Consider the following 24,456-nt stretch of genomic DNA (forward strand, 5'->3'; position numbering starts at 1 on the left):
CCTGGTCTCCTGCTCCAAACTTTCTCAAACCACATCTTCATCCCATCCTGATCCATCCAACCCTTGTCATGAACGTGGACAATCACTCCTCGAGGAATGTCTTCTTTCATTGTTTTGTGTTTGAAAATCAGCATAGGAGGCAGCTTGGTTCCGTCGGTACAACAAGCTAGATGGCTCTTTTCATGTCCACTTGTCTTCGCAGTTACAGTTTTCACCCCCTTCTTATCAACAGTTCTGTTACTTGGGGGCATCAAATTGAAGGGGGACTTCGTCCATATTTGCAGTCTGTCCCAACTCAGACTGATGTGTCTTCCGACATTGAATGACAAAACGATGAAATTCAAGGACCGTCTGCTCGTAGCCTTCAGGTATCTTTTGGGCAAGTCTGGTGCATGTACGCATGCTTAGTCCATTCCATTTCATGAACCTGAAGCACGAATTGTGTCCTCCTTTGAAATCAGTAACTTCTTTTTCATCAGCAATTCTTCTTGCCTCATGCCGAACCATCTTTGTGGACACAGGAATTCCAATTGCCCTTTGCTCCTCAATCCACATCTTCAATTCCCTCTCTAAATCAGGCCATTTTGCTGACTTGCCTCTAATGGCCTTCTTCTGCCGTGGCGTTTTCAGTAGAGTTTCTTCTTCCTGTAGCCAGTCTCTGATTGTTTTCTCAGTTGGAACCAACCTTATGTTCAGCAGGTATCTTTTTAATGGTATCAAGTTAATGGAAATCCTAACGATTTCCATTAACTTTTGCAAACTGGATCACTTTTAACTTGAATTCAGCACTGTACGAAAATCTTTTCTGAGCCATTTCTGGGCAGAACGTGGCAAAACGTAACCTAATATACCAGTAACAAGTGCAAAACAATGCGCACAAAGACAACAAGCGCGAAAAAGCGGGAAATGCAAGTAATAAAATCTACAACCGCTGTATAAGACCCACCCAGTTTTTATACCCCAAATTTTTCGAAAAAAGGTGCATCTTATACATGGGGAAATACGGTACATTTTTTTCACCCTCCCATTATTTTTCATTGACAAAGGGTTTTCTTCTGTAAATATCGATGCAAAGTAACTGTTGAGTTCATCTGCAACTTCAGCTGGTGTATCTAATACTATCCCACGTCCTTTACATAAGGGTCCGACCTGGTTTTTCCTTCTCTTCTTTGCATTTATATACTGTATATAAAGAATTCCTCTCTCTTTGCAAGCAATTTCTCATAATCTCCTTTGCTTATTTTACAAATATTGTTATCAATGTAGAACGTATTGAGCATTACAGCTCTGGTTCATACTATCTAATTCATTTTTTAAACTCTCATTGACTATTTCATTCACTTCCTTTCTCTCTAGGTATAATCTATCAATACACATAATTGTGGGGGATTTTTTTGAAGAGCTAGGTGCAAAATTACATTAAATTAACACTAAGATACTCGACCCAAAGTTACCGATGCAAAAATTTTGGGCATAAAACAACTAGCACTTGCCACATCAAGTAATATTGTTAAACTTGCCTTAAAATCTCGATATTCTAATAAACAAAAATACCTTTCCCAGGTTAGGAAGCTTCGCAATAAATTAAAATATTATCTACATCCTAACGATTGGTCTGTATTGAAGACCTCCATAGATTTGCGATGGGAAGCACAGGCCTCAGAAATAAAAAAACAGACACGGTAACAAGTTAACAAATTACAAACATTATCGGGACAGTCAAGACACGTTCCTATCAATTCTAACACATTGTCGGGGGCTTGCGACCAAGTGAATACAAGTTGGGTGATGACCCCCCTCGCATACACACAGTGTGCTACCACAGAATATGTCAGCTAGTTTGCAAAGCCCCCCCTTGCCCAGCATTCAATGAACCGACATATCAATAGGTTACAAATCTTTCCTCGTATACACTATCGCAGGACCAGATTTCACTTTTATCCAAAGGATTAAATTATAATTTACCACCTCGAAAACTACCTAAAATACAGTGAGTAATTGATATTGAATTTGGACTTTGTAATGTTCCACAAAAAGATTTATTTATTTAACAAGTTAACCAAGTGGTGAATAACATAAAAGAAACGCAACTTCCTAAATTGAATACACATGACAGTTCAGCTTTACACGAACTTCGTGAAAATAAAGACATTATTGTACAGAGGGCAGATAAAGGAGATACAGTGATAATACTCGATAAACCTGATTATATTAATAAGTTAGATTCAGTTGTTTCAGATACCTCGACTTATCTTGAAGTAGACCCGGCACTATTTACCAATTTAGTCAATCAATACAATAAAACGTTAACCCTGTATCGAAAAAACGACTACATTATTATGGCTCAGTTAAAGGAATTGAAGGCCAGAACATACAATATTCCTGCACTTTTCGGTCAGGTAAAATTACACAAGACTGGATTTCCTATTCGGCCTATTGTTTCCTACAGAAACTCGGCATTTTCATCCTTGGCCACACATGTATATAGCATTATAAAACCCTTTAGACAGGTGATACAAGTTGGGATTAAGAACTACAATACATTATTTAATAACCTTAAGGACTGTAGACTTGGCGACAATGACAATTTATTCTCACTTGATGTTACCTCATTATATACGAATGTAAACGTTGAATACACATTAGATATTATTTGGGATATGTTAAATAATAATTCGATACTGATTAATTATACAAACCTTCCTATTAAGGAAATTTTTCACTTAATTAAACTGTTAGTTGAGGACAACTATATCACCTTTCGAGACAAAGTGTACAAACAAATTTTTGGTTTGCCAATGGGATTGAGCCTGAGCAGCTTAATATCGGAGATCTATCTCTCAATGATTGAGCATATACATTTGATGCCTTTTCTACTGCATATCACATAATGTGGGAGGTATTTAGATGATGTTCTAGTTATTACTGATAGTAGTACTATCCAAGACATTTTACATTCGTTTAATAATATTCATTCTAGACTCAAATTTACATTGGAAAGGGAGGATGTGGATACAAAATCATTAAATTTTCTAAATTTCACACTTACTCGGGACTCGAATAAAATCCAGTTTAACATCTATCGAAAACCTACAAACACCGGTATGCTTCTACATTATAACAGCTATCACCCGTTCACCTACAAAAGATTGATTATCTTTAATCAATTTCTAAATGCCTATAAATATTCAACGACGGAATCTGCTTTGGGCTCAGAAATACAAATATTAACCAGCAGATTCTTAAACAGGGGTTATCCCCTTGCTGCAATAAACCAAATTAGGGTACAAGCAAAGGATAGAATACAAAATACTACACCAACCAACAATAGTAATATCAAAAAATACTTTATTTCTGTCCCATATGTTGAACAGTGCCACAAACAGCTTAATAGATTCTTTAAAGATACCGAATTTAAAATTGTGGCCAGGCCAATACGGAAATTACACATTATACTGAACAATCAATCAGTATCGCTCAGTCCTTTCCTCGTTCGCAACACAAATTACTGACCTGGTGTACAATGTTCCTTGCGGTGATTGCGACTCATCTTACCAAGGTTCGACGCATTTTCCTCTGAATATTCGTGTTAATCAACATGCAGCCTCAGTTTGTGCTTCTCGTTCAGCAGCGTCAGAATTAGCTGTTCATGCCATTAATGTAAAACATACTTTTTTATTTAACAAAGCCAAAATACTTAGTGTCCAATGTAATTATACTCGATTATTCATTGAAGAAACCGTAGAAATTAAATTACACGAGAATTCTGTTAATGTTCGCCGGCCATATCTGATCTCCATTTTATGGGCTTTTACGCACTGCGCGAAGACAAATAATCCCTATTAAGTTTCATGCTCACCCCTGTTTGGTAATTTTCATTCCTCTGAATCACGATATTTGGTTGAAAAGCGTTGTCAGCTTCAGGAAGGAAAATCGTTTTGCAATTTTTTTGTTAAATTCTTTTAATTAATTTTCTTATTTTTAATTGCGTTAAATTGATTTTTAATTAGTTGTTACTCTAATGATAAGGTTTTCGATTTTTTTGTTTTAATTTCTGGAGAGTATCATACGGAAGTGTTCTACGTACTATATCGAGGTAAGCTTCTCTTATTATTTTACAAATATTGATATCAACGTAGAACGTATTGAGCATTATGGCTCTGTTTCATACTATATGAATTTATAATAAAGCAAATATAACTTACAGCTAATAGAGGCTGGTGTTCCATTCACTTTTCGATACAGGATAAGATGAACATTTAGAGAAATTGAAATACTGTATGAAGTATTTTTGTTCTCTTTTTGTGACAATTGAAAAAACTTGTTGAAATATCATGTGCATAGTTCTTGCTGCTATGAAGAAATTGTAAAGGAAACCAAATATATGTCTGCACTCCCTTACAAAATTTCACATCGTAGAGAGTGCAAGAGTGCTAGGATTTTCCTCATTACCTCCTCCCATCAGCCTGCCATGTATGTCTTATTCAGACTCTGAATAAGATCCACTCAAAATTTGCCATCATGCATAGTGCCACTATATGACACAGCAAAATTTCAAGCCTTTTCTATTTTACACATCTGGTGAGTGTAGTAAAGTACAATTTTATAGCATAAGGGCTCTCAAGCTGTGAAAAAATTCAGACTTTGATGTAGTTATGTGTATGCATCATAATATGTAATATAGCTGAATTTGAAACAAACCAAAGTTTGTGATTTTCGTTATACAACATCTCATAATGGAAATTCTTCACAATGAGTTCCCTGGCTTTTATACTTCAGATAAGTAATACTCTTCCATTAGAGAAGCCTGTTACTTATTCTCAGTTGAAACGGTGCTGCCTGGCTGGTGGTACTTAACTGAGAATAAATAACAGCAGACTTCTCTTATGATTGAGAATTACTTATTTCATGTATAAGATCCAGACAACTTGTTTTGAAGGATTTCGTGATATTGAGATGTGTTGTTGATGCATTATTCACAAACCTAGGTTTGTTTCAAATTCATTTATGTTACAATGATGTGTATGCACCACTACATCACAGTATTATTACATGTAATGATTTTTATTTCATAGCATGCCACTTTTCCCCACCATCCTGGCAACTTCAATGACTGTACAGTAAGACCCCCGTTGTTTGTTTGGTTTTTAGGAGCATTAGCAACTAAGGCCATATTTCTCCGGGGATATGCGGTGGTCATTCCCTGACCTTTCCGCATCCTCCGTAATTGGTGGTCACGGGCTCGAACCCCGGTCTAATCAAGAAGCATGTGCTACGCACTGCTGCTCCTGCCCACCTGGTTACAGAGACGGCCAAGACCCCCGTATCTGAGGGGGATACGTTCCAAGACTGTGTGCCTGCAGTATACTTTGTACATTGTTTAGCACTGTATTTTTACTGCTGTATTCTTTAAAGAAAGATGTTTCAGTAAGAATAAAACAGTGTGCAATAAAAGTGTTTGTTTGTTTTTCCTTATTTCAACATTTTCAATTTTTTTTATTATTTTCATTTAAATTAAAAAAAATTTTTTTTAAATGAAAATTAAATGAAAAAAATTTATTTATGGCTCTACTCTTGAATTGCAAAAGGAGAGCAAAAAGAGTGTTTAGCAGGCACAGATTGGGTGAAGGACTTCTTATTTATAGATTTTTTCCAAACTCTTAACAGAATGAAAACTTTTTGTGTGACAAAAAAAAAAAAAAAAGGTTAAAATGTGAACAGAGCCATAGTATACAAGATTTTTTTTTTTTTTTTTTTTGGTAGTTGTTGGCGCATAGGCTTCTGTGGCCATAATGCACCTCCCAAGGTTTTTGCAGTACTTTGATCCAAGCCCTAGGCGGGAATCGAACCCGCGACCTTTGGGTTGCCAGGCAGGCACTTTACCCACCCGGCTAGCCCGGTCGGCAATATGTATACAAGATAAACAAGTGGCCAAATTAAAGAGAATTGGCTACATGCAAATTAATACAATTTTGCTAACTCTGTAAAACTAATCTGAATTATTCATGATACAATGGAAAGGTTTGGATTAAAGGCAATTAATGATTTAAAATTGGGCACCTCTTAATGTTCATTATCTTAAAGTATAGTGGATATAAGAAGGAATAATTTACTTATTTTTAATTATTAATATACTTATTAATAATTTAATTGTTATTTCAATTAATAGTTTTTTTTATAAATTAACAGTACACAAGGATTAAAAACGTATTTTCATAAGTGTATGAAAGGGGCTCACATCTGGTGAGTATGAGCTTGGCACACCCAGGGTCCCGAGCTGGATATCATCATTCTTCTTTTTCTCAGGGTAACTTGGGAATTTTTTTTAGCTATTGCAGCATAAGCCTCAGGCTTCCTTGCACAATATGGCTAATAATAATAATTATTAATTCGGAGGGTCGCGATGGCCCAGTGGTTACGACACTGGACTACCAGCCTGATGGACCCGGGTTCGGGTACTGCCTTGGTGGAAGCGAACGCAGCTCCATCATGCTGGGAGACTGGTATAATAATAGTAATAAATTAGAATAATAATAATAAATAAATTAATAGTAATAAAAAATCAATAAAATAAATAAACTTCGTGAAAGTTGCTCCAAGGGACCTATCTACCCCAAGGTTGGAGCAACTGCTTAGGCAGATTGTGGCGCCATCTGGTGTCCCGCGAGAACTACCACTGGACATAAGCCGAAGCTAAACAGGTCCACCTCCAATAATGAATGATGTCGCAGAGAAATATTAATCATACTACATTGAGTGTGGCGCAGGATAAAGTCACTTGCGTTCAGGCCTTAAGCAGAGGGGTCGGCTCGAAAAATCAGTGACGGTCTCCCGAGGAAAACAGTGGAGCGAGCGGTGCTGTCCCCCGTATGGCTACCACAAGAGAAGGGCAAGACCATCCAGCCCCACCAACTGGAAGTGCTTCCTGCGCAACTGCGCTAGTCACTAGCGCAGTTGCGCAGTTAGCATGACTACCCAGGAAGGGAGAAAACGCCAATGCATGAAGTGGAGTAGGGCGAGACTACATACCAAGCGGCTGGAACGATTCCCAGATATTCAGGTCACCAAACAGTGAATACCGAACTGGACCAGAGAAGGACCATCGTCATGAAGAAGCTAATAGTTACTGCCATCTTGGAAAAAATCAAGCAGGATGTGAGCGATCAACTACAAAGGATAAAGAATTAAAGAATATGGAACCAGAGGAGGAAGAACATACCACCGCCGAATCAGAGGCAGAAGAGCGAGAGAAAATACAACCTGCAGTAGCTGAAGTGGAAACAGACAAGGTCATGATATCCAGAATACAGGACGAGTGGAAAAAGGCCCTAACAGAATTCGAAAGAATGGACCCCACAAAGACTCACATGATACCGAAGCAGAGGCCGAATAGAACCTTGTGGAGAGTCACGGACCACCTGAATCGGCACATAATACTGCATTACCTCGACAGCAATGGTGCAACACTGGAGGCCATCCACACAGCTGTGTATTGTGCTGTGTAGCAGCCACGAGGATTAATGGAAGAGAAGCAAGAGACCAGCAGCAGAAGAACCGAAAACAGAAGGAACCACCAGCTTGGGAAAGAAGACTTCAGCAGAAGATAGAAGAATTAAGAGTCCAGATAGGCCAATTGACCCAGGACCAACGGGGCAATAGGAGTAAGAAATTAATTGGAAAAGTGAAGAGCATCCTCAAGAGAGACAGCATCCACAGCAACGTGAGACAAAAAATCAGAGAATATTAGAGTACTTGAACACACTGAAGCAGAACTTGCACTGAGCAAGAGATTATGCCGATACAAAGAGAGCTCCAAGAGAAAAATAAACAACCGAATCTTCGATGAGGACCAAATAGGTTTCTACAGGAATCTTGGAGAAGATGGGAAACAAGGGAACGGACCACCCAAGAAGAAGACAATTCAGCATTTCTGGGGAAACATATGGAGCAGGGAAGTAAAACATAACAGCTGAGCCACCTGGATAGAACTAGAACGTAAGAAAACCAAGGACGTACAAGAAATGACAGGATGGGGGATTCGGGAAGAAGAAAAACAGATGATCAAGAATTCATAGCTGGCGAACTCCAGGAATAGATAATGTCCACAACTAATGTTCACTTGCACACACAAGCACCTGGCAGAGCAGTTAACCCAAATGATAAGGCACCCAGAGACAATCCCGAAGTTTCTCACTCAAGGAATTACATATCTGAAGCCTAAAGATGAAGATACAAGAAACCTAGTGAAATATAGGCCAATCACCTGCCTCCCAACAAGATCCCGAATAAGCTGCATAACCAGGAAGATAACAGACCACTTGGAGAGCCAGAGCATAATGGCTGAACAGCAGAAAGGATTCAAGCGGCTGAGCAAAGGATGCAAGGAGCAATTAACCATAGATGCTGCGGTTATGGAGAAAGCATACAAGACGTGCTGCAACATGTACACAGCCTACATCGATTACTGCAAGGCCTTTGATTCTGTGCCTCATAGTTGGCTATTAGAGGTGCTAAATCTACAAAGTCAATCCCGATAGTGACAAACTTCCTAGGAGAATCGATGGTGAAATGGAGTACCACCATTGAGGTCAAAAACATCACAACCAGGCCAATCCCCATCAGGAGAGGACTCTTTCAGGGAGATGCCCTGAGCCCATTGTGGTTCTGTCTAGCACTTAACCCGCTATCTACGGGTTAAGTAGTTCTGTGGTTCTGTCTAGCACTTAACCCGCTGTCTACCACGCTGTCTACCAGTAGCAAGTATGGATGTAAACTCAGAGAAGGATGGAAGAACCTGTACACCCTCACCCACCTGATGTATATGGATGATATCAAGCTCTACGTGGGAACCGAGAAGCACCTTCAGCAACTACTCCAGATCACCGAAGGATTCAGCAAGGATATTAGGATGGAATTTGGTTTAGACAAATGCAAGACCCATGGATTGCGTCAGGGAAAATTAGTCAACCGAAACTACCAGCTGCAGAATGGTAAAGAGATCGAAGCCGTGGCAGAGGGAGAAGCCTACAAATACTTGGGGATGATGCAGGCTCAGCAGTTACAGCACAAGGAAATTAAGGTCTGCCTGATCGAAAAATACTATCAGAGACTCAGAAGCCTGCTGAAAGCAAAGCTGAACGGAGGGAACACAGTTAAAGCCATAAACACCTATGCAGTCCCAGTACTAACATACTCCTTCGGGGTCATAGATTGAACTGTCACCGAGCTGGAGGATATCATGAGAAAGACAAGGATAGTGATGACCAAGAGCCGCCAACACCAATTGAGAGCTGCCGTGGAGAGACTGACAATTGCCCAGAAAGAAGGAGGAAGGGGCCTGATAGAGGGGCCTCATTGAGCAACAGAAGACAGCGATAGTTAACCTGAAGGATTACTTCCAGAAACACACAGCAGCACTCCACCAGCCCATAAGGAAGATAGACAAGCGGTATACTCCACTCAACCTAAGCAAGGAGTACCTCCCTACCAGGAGGTACAAACGAAGCTAGAAAGATAAGCAGAGAAGACACTACAATGATCTCCATCAAGGTCACATAGATAAAATTGTTTCCAATGCATGGCTCCTTCCCCGAGACTGAAGGATTCATGCTCGGCATCCAAGACCAGGTAATCAACACCAGGAACTATAGAAAATACATTGCCAAGGAGCCTGGAGTGTTAGATGACACATGTCGACGATGCCACCTTGCTTCAGAAACGATCCAACACATCATCGCGGGATGCAAGGTGATCACCCAGACTGAGTACACTCATAGACATGACCAGGTAGCCAGATCGAAGAAATTGTACCGTACTACAAGTACGAACCCCAGGCAGTACTAGAGACCCCACCCCACAAGCTGTACTGGGACCGCACCATAATAACAGATAGGACAATCCTTCACAACAGACTGGACATAACCCTTGTGGACAAGAAGGAAAGGCTACCTATCTGATTGACATAGTGGTACCCAACACTGGCAACCTGCAGAAAACCCATGGGGAATCTAAGACAGGAGATCAAAGAGATGTGGCATATGCAACAAGTAACGACCATCCTGATCATTGTGTTTACCACAGGTATGGTGCCAAAGACCCTACAGAACAGCCTAGCAGCAATAGGTCTCCAGTGAACACCTACAAGGAATTCCAGAAAGTCGCAATCCTGAACACCTGTAGGATAGTCAGAGAGTTCCTCAACCAACAGTAACATTAGACATAACAACAACCACCTTGTGTACTTGGTAGCAATACCCGTCATGAGGTGGAACCTCCCAATCAGGGAGAAATAATATAAGAGCAGCAATAATAATAATAATAGAGATAATCATGCGGAATGTCTTTTTAGCATATATGGAAAAAATATATTTTTAAAATTTTAAGAATAAAAACTTTTTAAAATAAAATTCTTGTAATTAGTTTTTTAATATCTTCTTTGTTTTAAAAATATTTTAAATCATTTAAAGAATTTGAGAGCCAGCCAGATTTGCTTCCACTACCTTTCCAATGCTTGATTGAATTTCTGCAATCAAGCCCCATAATAGATGTGAATCAGATTGCAAATAAAAGTTGACAGTAAATCTGCAAATGAAATCAATAATATTGTATGAATAATTTAAATTTTATGCTAAAATAATTACACTATTTTATTTTTTAATATTGAATACCACCATCCATGTGGCACTATTTCAAGTGGACAATAACAACTTCATGCAGAATTGAGGTGTGTCAATGCATTCAGAAATTTTGTGTCATATTAGTGGCCAATATGTGTGCTGTATGTGGCATACCAAGCTGTGCTGAAAACTAGCAACTAAAAAATGGCAAGAAGACTTTGTTAAAATGAGAATTCCACTTACATGATCAGTTGCACAGAGGGCAAAGTCGACTAACAAGAGTAAAACAACATTTTGAATGGCTTGAGCAAATTCAATGCTGATGGATTCTTCCTCATGCTCAGACTGTGCACGTGAGAGGGAATAAATTCAATGTATGGCCATCTGATGGAGTAATAATTTTTATTTTTCATGTGGGTAGTCTTCTTTGCATAATTGTCATCTGCATGTGTACTGTTACTAAGAAATATCACTTGCAAATTGAGGCCTGCTAAATTCATTAAGGAAAAAAAAAAAAGAAATCTGTGTTATATATGGTTTTAGCTGGAATACTATACACTGTTCCATGATGACAGACCACACTGTCACCCTTCCCACACCACTGTTCAATCGCGAAATGTGACTATCTTTTTTTTTTTTTTTTTTTGCAAGTTTAAGTATGTGTTTTGCTGCCATGATGCATATTAGATGTCAAAATAATATTCTAGTGGCGCCTGTGTAGCCAGGTGGGCAGGAGCAGCAATGCTTAGCACATGCTTCTTGATTAGACCGGGGTTTGTGCCCATGACCACCAAATACTGAGGATGCGGAAAGGTCAGGGAATGACCACTTCATATCTCCGGAGCAATATGGCCTTAGTTGCTAATGCTCCTAAAAACCAAATAACAAACAATATTTTGGCCTTTTTGGATGCATGTATGCACTGGAATTTTTCTTATTTTCCTGATAATACCCACATAGGTGAGATCATGACCTTTGAGGAGTTTTTTGATAGTGAAGAACTATTTGTGTTGAAAAGCAGTTATTCATTATATGGGGAACTATACTTTGCTGGACAGTGCAGTAATGTAAGCGATATCGCCTATCTTCTCAGGCCTTCACAGTTTATGCAAAGAGAACAATAATGTAAAAGGACCAAAAAAAAAGCAGCACATACAAGACTAAAGGCACAATTAAAAAGGGTGCAAATAATAATACAGGTATGAAGAAGACTTAATTCCAAATCAATTTTTTAGCAATAAATATTTGTAACTAGGGGCTATGGCTATGTAATACCACTGCTGGGTTAATCTAGAGACAAGATGATATGGTATGATTAAACTGAAGGAAAAAAATGTTTTGTGGAAACATTTTTTTATCTAAAAAATGTATACTTTTATTAGGAGCACATAGGGTGGTCTAAATCACAGCTCCAGTCTACCGCATCTCTACTGTCTACAGCTGACCCTGATCCAGTGGTCTTTTGACACCATATCTCTTTAGAGCTACAGAGAGGCTAACATTTTGCCTTATATTCACATTAAAAGAATGGTCTCTGTGAAGGTGAATTAAGTTCATAAAATAAATGTTAATTTTGTCTTTAGATATAATGAGAGTTGTCATTTAATTTTCAGTGTTTTCAAAATTTTTGAAAAAGTTTATAATTTTATGCTGAGGTGCTTTTGTAACATTGATTTGATTGTGTCTATCTTAATGCATCAATCAGAATTTTATCATCATTAGTTGTCAGTATTAGCTGTAGTAATTTTATTGTCATTTATAGTTCCTATTAGATGTATGCGTGAAGTAAGAATGGGAAAGAGTACAGATGTCTTAAGAAGCAGAGAAATTACTGGTGGTTATTCTGAAGATTGTGCATTTTCTATCATATATAATGAGAATTTTGAATCTCTGGATTTGATAGCATCTACTCCTGAAGAAGCGAACATCTGGGTCACAGGTCTTAACGTTCTTATTGGTGCATCAAGGTGTAAGTAATATCCATGTCATTAATTATGACAGTCTTTCCTTTTAATATTTGCTTGTTTTGTTAAAAGCAGCACTTTCAAAGCATAGTGATGTATTATATGCAGGGAATTGGTAATGGGATTTTTCATTTGTTTGTTTATTGAATGGAATGAGGTATACTAATGGACTAGACTCAGGTCTAATTTAATGAAATTAACAATTTTTACTTTGCATAAAAACAGTATTTTTAATATAACAACAATTTTTCACTAAATAAATTGCATTCTAGTATTGTAAGGACTGTGATGAGAATCACTTGAGAAATGTTGAGATTTTTATTCGGGAAAATGTATACACTGCCATCAACAGGGCAATTCATATTGCACTTACAATGCTAGTGCAGTAGTAGTTTTATGTTAAAGTAAAGAAGGCCTCCATAACCAAGTGGTTAGGAGCAGGTGTGCAGTAGCATGCTCTTTGAGTAGACCAGGGTTCAAGCCCTTGACTGCTAAAATAATTGGTGTATTGAGCAGATGCAGTGATTTTAAATGGACATAACTGTCCAACTGTTTAAGAGAAAAATTTGAGCATTGACTCTTATCAACTGCATATTGCCCTCTGTAAATGTATAAAATTGTGTGCATTTTTGGTGTGAAATTTTGAGATTACAGTGGATCAAGAACTGAATCTCATTACTCTGACCAAAGCAGTGTTTAGGCCAGCTGCTACCATTTTCACATAAAGATTTAAAACAGGGATCATGCCCAAAAGTGTAGTGCAAAACAATGAAACAGTAGTTGAAAATAATCTGCATAAAGAAGGCAAAATTGCTGATGTTACTAAATCAGGTAACCAAATCAGTAACAGATAATGTAGTTGTAAACTGCCATGTGAACGTAGCTGTGAACATACACACAGGCTGATCCTGTCCTGGTAGATGAAACTGCTGACAAAACCGCATGATATACAGAGGAAAGAATACAATTAAGGCGGAAATATACTTATCACTTCATGAGACTCTCGTCGTGTTGCTGTTTAGTGTAAACTGCAAAGTCGGTCAGAGAAGAAGCGTCATTGTAACGTAGGGTGACCAGATTAAAAATTTGATCTTGGGGTACTCATGCTTATGTTTGGGGTATTCGTTCCTCGTTTAGGGGTACTCGCATTATATCTTAAGAAAACCAAACAATTTTGATAACAACCGTTTTATTTCTGTATTTTGTTGATTTTTACAAGTTCTTGGAATGCAAGATTAGTCAAATTTTAATAAAATTAACCGAATTATTATAGCCTTTGCTTTAATTTGGAAAATTTTATTGCAAGAGTTAAACACTAAAGGAAACTTTTTATAAATACAGTATTAACATCAAATGTTTCACATAATTGTTTATAATACATATTCAATAAACCTGATTTATTTTATCAAAAAGAAAATATTTACCTTGCAATACTTTTCATTTGAGCAAATTTTCTTTAACAGTTTTTCATTTTTTAGTGTATTTGCATAAAATTCTTTGCATAACATATTGTGATTGGTTTTCGGCAACAGTTCTCCTTCAACATTCTTATTTCTATCCTTTTTCCACGCGTTAAACATTGAGCTAAATACTCCCTCACTCATTGCATTTGAGTGAGGCAAAGCAAAAACAAAATTAATATTTTTTTCTGTTTTACGTACTTCGTATGCATTTAAAATTTTTAAATGCATACATCTGTGGTATTTTTGAGGTCTTTTGTCACAATATTTTTATGGAATGATTTCAACAGAACGTATTCTTCATACAGCAAATCGATATTGATATTGGGAATTTTAAATTAAAAAAAAAGTTTGTTGCCTGAGCCTTAAACCATTACAATGAAATAAAAAAGAAGTCAAGTAGAATGTAAAAGGTTACAAAGTAAGCATAATATAAATATTCTATAACCCTCTTTGTAAATAGGATAGAATGTAGTTTTTTGAGTCTTTAATTAATGGTGCATTTCAACAACTTTGTCATCAGTTAATTCTTTCTTCCTAAATAATCATCTCAACAGGTTGTTTTATGATTTCTGCTTTTTTCAAATTCCCCATTTCAAATGTTAAAAATGGGGTATCTTGGGAATTTTATTATAATTCCAAAAGGAGTACATCTAGCAATCTGTAGCGTTGTATATGTGTCATTCTCTTTGAGGAAAGCTGAAGCGAAATGAATTCCATAGTTCATCCTCCTCTTCAGATTTTGAAGAAGATTTAGAAAATGCAAGTGCTTTTCCTATAGCCGAGAAAACAAAAGAGAGAGTAAGCAATGGATACACGACATAAACTGGAAGAGAACAGAAAAAGGCGAATTCCATCATTTACTGCAGGACTTAGAAGAAGATGAAAATCGTTTCAAGATGCACTTATGGATGAATAAAGAAGAATTTAATTTCCTATATAATCCAATTAAGGATGACATTCAAGGGCAAAACATGCAATTTCGAAATTCAGTCAGCGCTAAGGAAAAATTAATTGTATGTTTAAGGAAAGTTGATATATTGCAAGTTTAATTTTGAATAAGAATTTATTCTGTCAAAATACAAAACAAAAATTTTTAATGAAATTTAATTATAACAAAAAACTACTTCTCAACCCTAAAAATTGAACTTGTAAGAAATTGTTATTAGTTGTGCAAATTGAAATGATCGACTTGTTTGTCCTCTCAATTTGTTAATTGTAATTCTGTTGGTCTATTTTCCTCCTTTGGCCATTTTTGAGCATCTCTGTGACTGGACATTTGCAGTGAGTATGCAGAGTAGCTGGTCGAAGTGGAGGGTGCTTCGGAGTAGGCACAGGCGCAGCGTCCTTGATGTTGTTGTTATTTGTTTTCGGATATTCTTACTTGTGCGCTCAAAACAGATTATTTACTTCTAATTTAATTTTCTATTAGCATTTCCTCCATTTTCCTCTCGTCACACCTAATGAAATTTCTGTTCGAACAAAAAAATCTGAGCTCCGGACAATGTCATTCGGCCTTGAAGCCTGAAGTGTTAACTTGTGAATACAGCCAACGACAACAGTGCTCTCCTAGCAATAAACTAATTGGTAAATATAGCTCCCCCGCATTTGTTAGACCTGTATATAAGTGAAGTCTTGCAAAGTGATAGTAGTGTGTTTCTGCCCTTACTCTACTTGATATAGTAGCTGACTGTTACCCAAGAACCAAAAAATTATTTATTTGAAAACTTTAAGCAGTTCACAAATGATGCCAAAAATGATTTATTGGAATTATGAATCATACTGGCATAAATCCTAATAGAGGTGATAGTTGAAAATACAGTTTAAAGTAAAAAAAAAATAGAAAGCAATTACATTAAGAAAATGGTAATAATTGGAAAAACAGATTAGAATTTCAGAAGAGTTTGATAAAACTAGGTTGCAATACAGTAATACTGCTAAAAAAAAGCTCCTACTAATTCTGCTCCTAGTACGCAGCCTACCAAACTTATTTCATATATAGAAGTAAATAATGTAAGACTTCTAAAAGTTAGTGATACTGCAAACCAGCTGTGCAATAAGAGCAGAAGTTGTATAGTTGCTAAGTCAAATCATCAAAAATGCAAAGGTTGAGAATATGACACCTTTACATAATAAAGGGATTGTCATAGAAAAAAAACAGCCAAAAAGACAGAGAGAATATCAAGAAATTGCAGACCTGTGAAATCTGGGTGAAAACAGCAAAAGCATCTGCGCCAAAAATACATGTACATGTTACAGCTAAAAAATTTATAGAGGATCTTTATTATTGAAACTTAGTACAGGTTGACCATCACTAATCCGGTTACCGATAATCCACTGCTAATTCGGACATAATTTCTGCGAACATAATTTAAAATTTCCCAGGTTGACGCAACGACCTGCTGCTACTGCTTTGGTGGCATTGGTTGCAGCATCAGCTGTTGGCGCGACCTCGTAAACACTGGCAAGCCATTCCTACTTGTTTTTCTGCATTTATTATAACCTGCTCACATTTAGCCCCAGCCATGGTTCCAATGCATAAAGGAAGTGCCACTTGTGCTGTAAAGCGCAAACACCGTACATTGTCCATAACAGATAAAGTTGAACTTCTGAAAAAACTCGACAGCGGTGTGTCTGTGAGAAGTTTAACTCTGCTTAATTGTAAATTCCAGCAATTTCTCTCAGTTCCTCTTATCTTAGTAATTTTCTTTTAGCCATTCCTTTTTAGATTTTTTTTTTTTTTACAACACACTTATACAAACTTGCGGACAAACACAACACAATATGATGGATAATACAGCGCACTAATGAACTTGTTTTCACAAAATCTCTAACAATACTGACAAACTTATTGTGATGTTTGAGAGTTTATTTTATCGTAATTAGTTTTATTGCAGCGATTGGCACACGTGCAATCAACTAATCACAAACGACTTTCATATGTATGCCGTAATAGCGTCACACGTATGTGGCCGACACGGCTTCTCAAGAAATAAGGTAACCAACATATGTGGCCACTTTGGCCACATATATGCAACATAAAAAAAAGGCTTTTTTTTTTTTTTTTTTATTTTAAGTGAAAAAATGACAACACTGACATTACAATATTTATTTTAGAATTACTAATCAGATTATTTCCTAAATATTTTTAGGCCTCTGGGGAATGTTTTTCGTATTAAAGGTAGAAGGAGGTGGTTAGCTGTTGGGTAAAATGTATGTGCTAAAATAACCACCGGTGATCTGACAAACTCACTAATCTGGCAACCCACAGGTCCCAATGCTGCCGAATTAGTGATCGTCAACCTGTATCTTCCTATTGCCTCTTCATGTGTGAAGAAACTGAAGAGGCAATAGGAAACTAGATTCTGGATGCTTCTCCCAGAATAAGGAAGATAATAATTACTAAGAGTAGGATCTTTTGTCAGTTGAACTTAATATAGATGTATACAAATTTTGTGCTTGTTACAACTATTTTGAGATATGGGGACACTGTGCCAAGTGATTTGTGGCATTTTGCTTCAACTGCGTTTTTTTTTTTTTTTTTAAAGAGACTAAAGAGGGATTTTCTTCAAATGGAACATCCCACTTTTTTTATCATAGAATCTTTTGTTAAACCAGCCTATAGGTAATTTTTTGCCATTATACATCCAAAAATGACTAGAGAACATAGCTGGTTTGCTGAAATTGGTCTGATGGCTTAAATCTGGTGTTCTACTCTGCTGGTTAAACCATTAATCTCATTCCCTCTCATTCTGTATTGAAACCTCTCATTCTGTATTTAAACTTTCCTCATTTATTATTATTATTAACTATATGGTGCAAGGAAGCCCGAGGCTTATGCTGCACCAGCCAAAAAAAAAAATTCCCGAGTTACCAATGATGTTTACCAAAAGTAAATTCTAAGTGGGAAGCATTCAAGGAATTAATCGTGGAAGCTACTAAAAGTTTCATACCTATTAAGAAATATTGTTCAAGGTTTAGGCCTAAATGGTTATCTAATGAACTAATGAGTCTCGTAACAGAGAAGAAAATGCATGGGATGCATATAAATTATCAAGTGACTCAGAAGCCTATGGCATATATAAGCTAGTCTGTAATCAGGTCACAAAGGAGGTTAGGCAGGCGAAGGCAGATTACGAGAAATCCTTGGCAAAATATGCTAAGAAAAACAGCACGGATTTCTTTACTTATATAAACTCTAAAAGGAAGGGGTGAATCTGATTGGTCCACTTGACACCGATGGTTCGACTGTTGATGATCCAGCTCAGATAGCAAACAAACTGAATGAGTATTTTGCATCTACATTCACACATGAGGAATTATTAAGGTTTGAAAATGGCACAAGGTTATCAAATTGTAGCAGGATACTTAATGATTTTGTAATAACTGAAAGCAAAGTGGAGGAGAAATTGTTGAAGTTAAACATAAGAAAAGCACCTGGGGTGGATCGGATCTATCCAGTTATATTAAAGGAGGTGGCAAAGCAACTAAGCAAACCCTTACCATAATTATGAGAGCATCCTTGGACTAAGGGTTGGTTCCCACGGACTGGAGATGTGCAAATATATCCCCAATTCACAAAGGGAGGATCGAAGGGTGACACGAGTAATTACAGACCATTTAGTTTAACTTCTGTTCCGGGTAAAATAATGCAGTCACTGGTTAAAGATGCATTGCAGGATCATCTAGACAAGACTGCAGCAATAATTCAGACACAGCATGGGTTTGTTAAGGGAAAGTCTTGTCTGACAAATTTGATAGGATATTATGATGCAGTTACAAAGGAACTGGATGCAAAAAAATAATTTTGATATCATATATTTGGATTTCAGGAAAACTTTTGACACTGTTGCGCATGGAAGACTATTGTACAAATTGGAGCAGAATGGTATTAAGGGTAAGTTGCTACAATGGATAAAAGGATGGTTAAGTGGGAGAAGACAGAGGGTGGTAATCAATGGGTGCTGCTCTTCATGGACTAATGTTATTAGTGGAGTCCCACAGGGTTCGGTGTTAGGTCCACTGTTGTTTTGTATATTTATCAATGATATTGATGAAGGTATATCAGGCTTAATGTTGAAGTTTGCAGATGATACAAAGGTTGGCAGGGTTGTTAATGACAGTAATGGCAGTGTGCTACTGCAACAGGATCTAGATAATTTGGGCAGATGGGCTAAGAAGTGGCAACTGAAGTTTAACCTTGACAAATGAAAAGTACTGCATATGGGTAGAAGTAACCCGAGAGAAACGTACCAACTGTGTGGTACTGCACTTAAGGTGGTAGAAAATGAAAAAGACCTGAGAGTAATTGTGCAGTCAGATATGAAGTTTTCTGAGCAATGCAGACAGGCTGCCAGGGCAGGTCATGGGGTTTTGTAAATTATATATAGGAATTTTGCTAGCAGGGAGAAGGAGGTGATTGTCCCTCTGTATAAGGCAATGGTCAGGCCACGACTTGAGTACTGCGTACAGGTCTGGAGGCCTCATTTTAGGAAGGATGTAGATTTACTTGAGCGTGTACAGAGAAGGGCAACAAGATTGGTGAGGGGAATGAAGGGATCCTCTTACCAAGAGAGGCTTAAGTCTGCAAATTGCTGTGGCTGGAGACTAGGCACCTGCGCGGTGATCTGATTGAGGTATATAAGGCCTTGAATGGGTTGAGCACGCTGAATTCTGATGGGATCCTTCCACTTGTTCAGATTACGAACCTAAGGGGACATAAATTCAAATTAAGAAAAGACAGATGTTGAATAGATGTGCGGAAATTTGCCTTTAGCCAGCAGGTGGTTAATTGCCGGAACAAACTTCCATCTGTCGTTGTGGAAGTTGATAGGCTGAATAAATTTAAGGAGGAACTGGACAGGCATTTGGAGGGAATGGTGTGATTTTTTTTTTTTTTTTTTTTTTTTGGCTGCTGCTGCATAAGCTCATACACCTGCTTTCTTACATCACATGCTACTACTACCCTGAGATAAGAGAGAGAGAGAGAGAGAGAGAGAGAGAGAGAGACAAAAGTTGAAGTTGAAGGGAATCATCAAGAAAGAGAATGATGGTATCCAGCTCAGGACCCTGGTGTGCCAAGCCCATACTCACCAGATGTGAGCCCTTGATATTAAAGAGGAATTTGGGGGAATTCTGATCACTCTATCACCTCAGATAATTTATTCTACTAGTTATCCATTTGTTACAAACTTATTTATGTCTCATGGTTCTTGTTTATTACTAATGAAAATATCCTGCCCTTAGTATTTTACTCAGCCCTTTAGAGGCTTATATGACTCAGTTCAAATTCTCAATTCCTTAATTCCAATTTGAATTAAATTCAAATTTAAATTAGAACCTCTTCCATAACAGGTTACGGAAGAGGTTCTAATTGAGTGACTGGGGCTAGATTAATCTGTGGGCTCTGAATTCTATAGAACTATGAAATATATAGTATCTCTTGCTAGGCATTCACACATATATATTAATGTAATAGGCTCTAAAATTTTGGTACAGAGTCCCTTTATAATCTTAAAACAAAAATTTGAACTTGATGGTAAAGTCTTTGAGCATTGTTTTATATGCAATTATATTATAGTAAGTAATAATTATATTTTATTTCAGCCCCAGATACATTAGATGAAAGGCAGAAGATGAGAGAAAAATATCCTTTTGTGTAGTGTGTTGTTATGCAGCTTTATTTTTTATTTTTTATTTTTGATAATTTCACCCTTTGCAGTATAGCATTAATTTTCCTGTCTTCTCCAATGCAGTCCAGCTCTAACGAAAAAAGAAAGAAAAAAAAGAGATCGTGAAATGGGATGTTTAAAAATTATTTATTTTTGAGTTTACATGAGCTTATTTATAAAACGACATGACAGAACAGTTTAAAAGCTGTAATGCAAAATTTTTTTCTGGAAGAAAATATTCACAAAAGTTTCTATCCAGATAATTGAAAATATTTTTTTACTTTAGAGCATCTACTTTTAATTCCTTTTGTTTATTGTTTTGTGGGTGGGCAGAGATACAACATCCAGAATATCTGTAGAAATCTCTTCCTGCTAAATACATTCTCAAAAAATTGAATTCTGTCTTCCATTCTTCAGGCCAATATTTCTTTATATCAAATTTTTTCATTTAATCCCATGTTGATAACTCCAAAAAACTCCTTTAATTCATTTAGCAAAATCAAAACGCAGTCACATCATATAGAACAGTCTGAAACTTTTATTAGTAAGAGTTCCCTTTTTTTCCTTTCACTTTCTTAGAAAGGTCTAACAATTTCTGAATTTTGCTATCAGAAAGACCTTTACAATACTTCACTTTAACACAGAATATAAGTTACTTTGTGACTTCTAGGTGCCTCCGTAGCCAGGTGGGCAGGAGCAACAGTGCGTAGCACACGCTTCTTGATTAGACCGGGGTTCAAGCTCGTGACCACCAAATACGGAGGATGCGGAAAGGTCAGGGAATGACCACCGCATATCCCCGGAGCAATATGACCTTAGTTGCTAATGCTCCTAAAAAACCAAATAACAACAACAACAACTTTGTGACTTCTACACTGAAAAAACAATGATACCTATTGTTAACAATATATATAAACATCAGTAAACATTGACTCAGTGTTTCAGATAATTTACGTGAAATAGAAATGGATGGAAGTACAGGGGAAGGCAAATTTTCTAATTAGAAATGCCAGCAATTGTGCTGGTTTCGGCATTGGACTTAAAGGAGGGGGAACTCACACCGCCTTCTATTAACAGTTGAATATAAACATTGATTTAGTTTTTCAGATTGTTTATATGAAGTATAAAGAGATGGCAGTACAGTAATTGAGCCAGCACACCAGGGACAGTAAAAAGATACTGACTGGTTTGGAACAGAGTTGGGGGGGGATTATAGAAGCCAGTTGGGAAGAACAGTGTCCATGGAAGTATCTATAGAAAAGGCCTGCAGCAGAAACAGAATGTCTGTGTGACAGAGAGTGGAGAGACCTTTGTAATAAGATGGGTCATTAATTAGCATAACTGCCCTCTTTTGAATGAAGTCTAGAAGTTTAAGAGAGATTATGGGGATATCGTGCCAGATGTAGGAACAATATTCCATGGTAGGGTGGAGATGAGATTTGTACAGAGCAAATAGCTGTTTGAAAGAAAAGTAACACCAAGAGCAAAAGAGAAAACCCAATTTTTTTAGATTCAGAGGAAGCAATATTTGTGATGTGCTTATGTCAAGAGAGATTAGAAGTCAGGTAATTTCTAATAGAGTAATTAGAGTAATCCCTAATAGAGATATGTGATCTTGTCTAGAAACATGATTGTCATCAAAGATAAGCATAGGAGCAAAAGAATTCTTCTTGCATGATATAAGACAGCACTGAGTTTTAGGTGGATTGAAATTAAGTTATCTTTGCCCCATTGGAGAATTACCTGGAGATTAGCATTTAAGGTAATTAGTAGTGGAGTGGTTGAGAATTTGAAGGTGTTTGTGCAGGGCAAAATTTCTCAAACTGGAAGGCAGAATGCAGTGTGCCATCATCAGCAAAACTGTGGATAGAATTTCCAATTGGTGGAAGAAAGTCATTAATATACAAGAGGAAAAGAATGGAAGAAAGAATTTTGATGGATGATTGCTTTCTTTTATTTTTAAAATTTAATTCTAGCATTTTTAAACAAGAAATTTTATATCAGTCATCTAGCATTAATTTGTTTGCAGTGTGAGTGAAAAATCTGTTTTTTTTTTTAATGGATTAATATTCTGACTTCTTAATTCTTACACTTTGTAAGAGATTGGTCATTAATTAGTTTAACTTCCTCTTTTGAATGAAGTCTAAAAGTCTATGGGACACTGCTCCAGATGTGGGAACAATATTACCTGGTAGGATGATTTTATTTTATGGAACAATATTCTATAAAATAAAACTTACGGCAAACACTTTTTCTGAATGACGGGTGTTTGATTTTATATGCTATGGCTCTTACTCATTAATTTATATTATTTCAAAACGCACTAGAATCATCTAAGATCTTCTATAAGCTGCCACTTTTTAGAATATTCTAAAATCATCTACAGTGTTCAGGAATCTTCTGCAATACTCTACCATGTTCAGAAATGTTTTTATAACAGGGTTTCCTAACTGGTGGGGTGTGCCTCCCCAGGGGAGGCATAAAGGGTATACAGGGAAGGTATGTGGTGCCTCTCAGAAAATTTATTGCGATTGCTTACGCACTGGATAAATTAAAGTTTAGAATTCTTTATAATTAATATTATGAATTAAAATTATTACCATTAATTGCTTATTAATTTAATATATCTACAGGCATTTCCAGAGTTGCACCTTTCCAATGTTATGTTGCTGAAAAATATAAAATTTTAAATTTCCTGCGCATCCCATTTTGCAGTACAAACCTAGGTGACATCCTTTATGGGTTCCATGCTATGCATTTTGCATAGTATGTAATCAGTTTTTGGGCATTTTCATGTAAAAATCACTAGTTGTGGGCATTTTGTCTTTCTAAACAGCAAAATATTCACAACTGGTGATAGTACATGTCTTCACTGTGAGTAGTTGTTTTTTGTATTTAACTCTGTTGTGATCTATAGTTTAGTTTAAATTACAGTTTTGTGTCGCATCAAAAAGACAAGATAATGTCAAAGAAAAGGAAATATAGTGAGGATTATGTGGAATTTAGGTTCACATGCTGTCATGACTGCAATGAAACCAAAAACCTGAGTGTTTTTTATGCACAAAAATTCTCTGTAATGATAACACGAGGCCTGCCAAATTCCAAGAGCATCTTGCAAAAATGCACACAGGAAATTTTGGAGGCTTGCTGGAGTCGCTGAAGTAGAAGAAAGCTCGATTTCAGGCATCAGGCACCTTATCCAAGTTAGGTTTTTTATCTGGCATATCTTATTGCAAAGTTTGTGGCATATCTTATTGCAAAGAACAAAAGCTTTACACAATTGGTGAGACTCTGATCAAGCTTTGTGCTCTTGAAATGGTCGAACTTTTTCTCAGAAAGTAGCAGAGGAAACAAATTGCTGAAATACTTCTCTCAAACGATGCTGTTGGAAGTCGAATTTTGGATATGTCATCTGATGTCTTGGATCAACTCATGGAGGAACTCAAAGTGACACTGCTAGGGCTTCAATTGGATGAAAATACTGATGAGACTCAATGCAGTCAACTGTTGGCCTTTGTGAGATATGCCACTGAAATGTGCATCAAAGAAGAGTTTTTGTTCTGTGCACCCCCTGTTGTCTACCACAAAAGCTGCAGATGCGTATTAGCTAATTGATGAATTCTTTTCAAAATATGTACTGGACTGGAAGGCAAAATTGGGCTTCGTATGCACTGATGGTGCATCTTCCATGTTGGGGAAGAAATCTGTCTTTGATGCAGGGGAAGGCCCCACAGGTGGTGGTAAT

General features: G+C 37.0%; 1 protein-coding gene across 1 annotated transcript in view; it reads left to right on the forward strand.

Moving 5' to 3' along the window:
- Positions 1-24,456, forward strand: part of LOC150077580 (inactive phospholipase C-like protein 1) — a 649,255-nt gene that overhangs the window by 25,893 nt on the left and 598,906 nt on the right. Inside the window, exons 3-4 of the mRNA XM_090386715.1 lie at positions 12,379-12,585; positions 20,647-20,698. Coding sequence (XP_090242841.1) covers positions 12,379-12,585; positions 20,647-20,698 — 259 coding nt within the window. The remainder of the gene's footprint in view (positions 1-12,378; positions 12,586-20,646; positions 20,699-24,456) is intronic.

Source organism: Mastigoproctus giganteus, chromosome 12 (assembly GCF_048544385.1).
Source record: "Mastigoproctus giganteus isolate SK-2022 chromosome 12, ASM4854438v1, whole genome shotgun sequence".
In the NCBI taxonomy this organism is placed as follows: Eukaryota; Metazoa; Arthropoda; class Arachnida; order Uropygi; family Thelyphonidae; genus Mastigoproctus; species Mastigoproctus giganteus.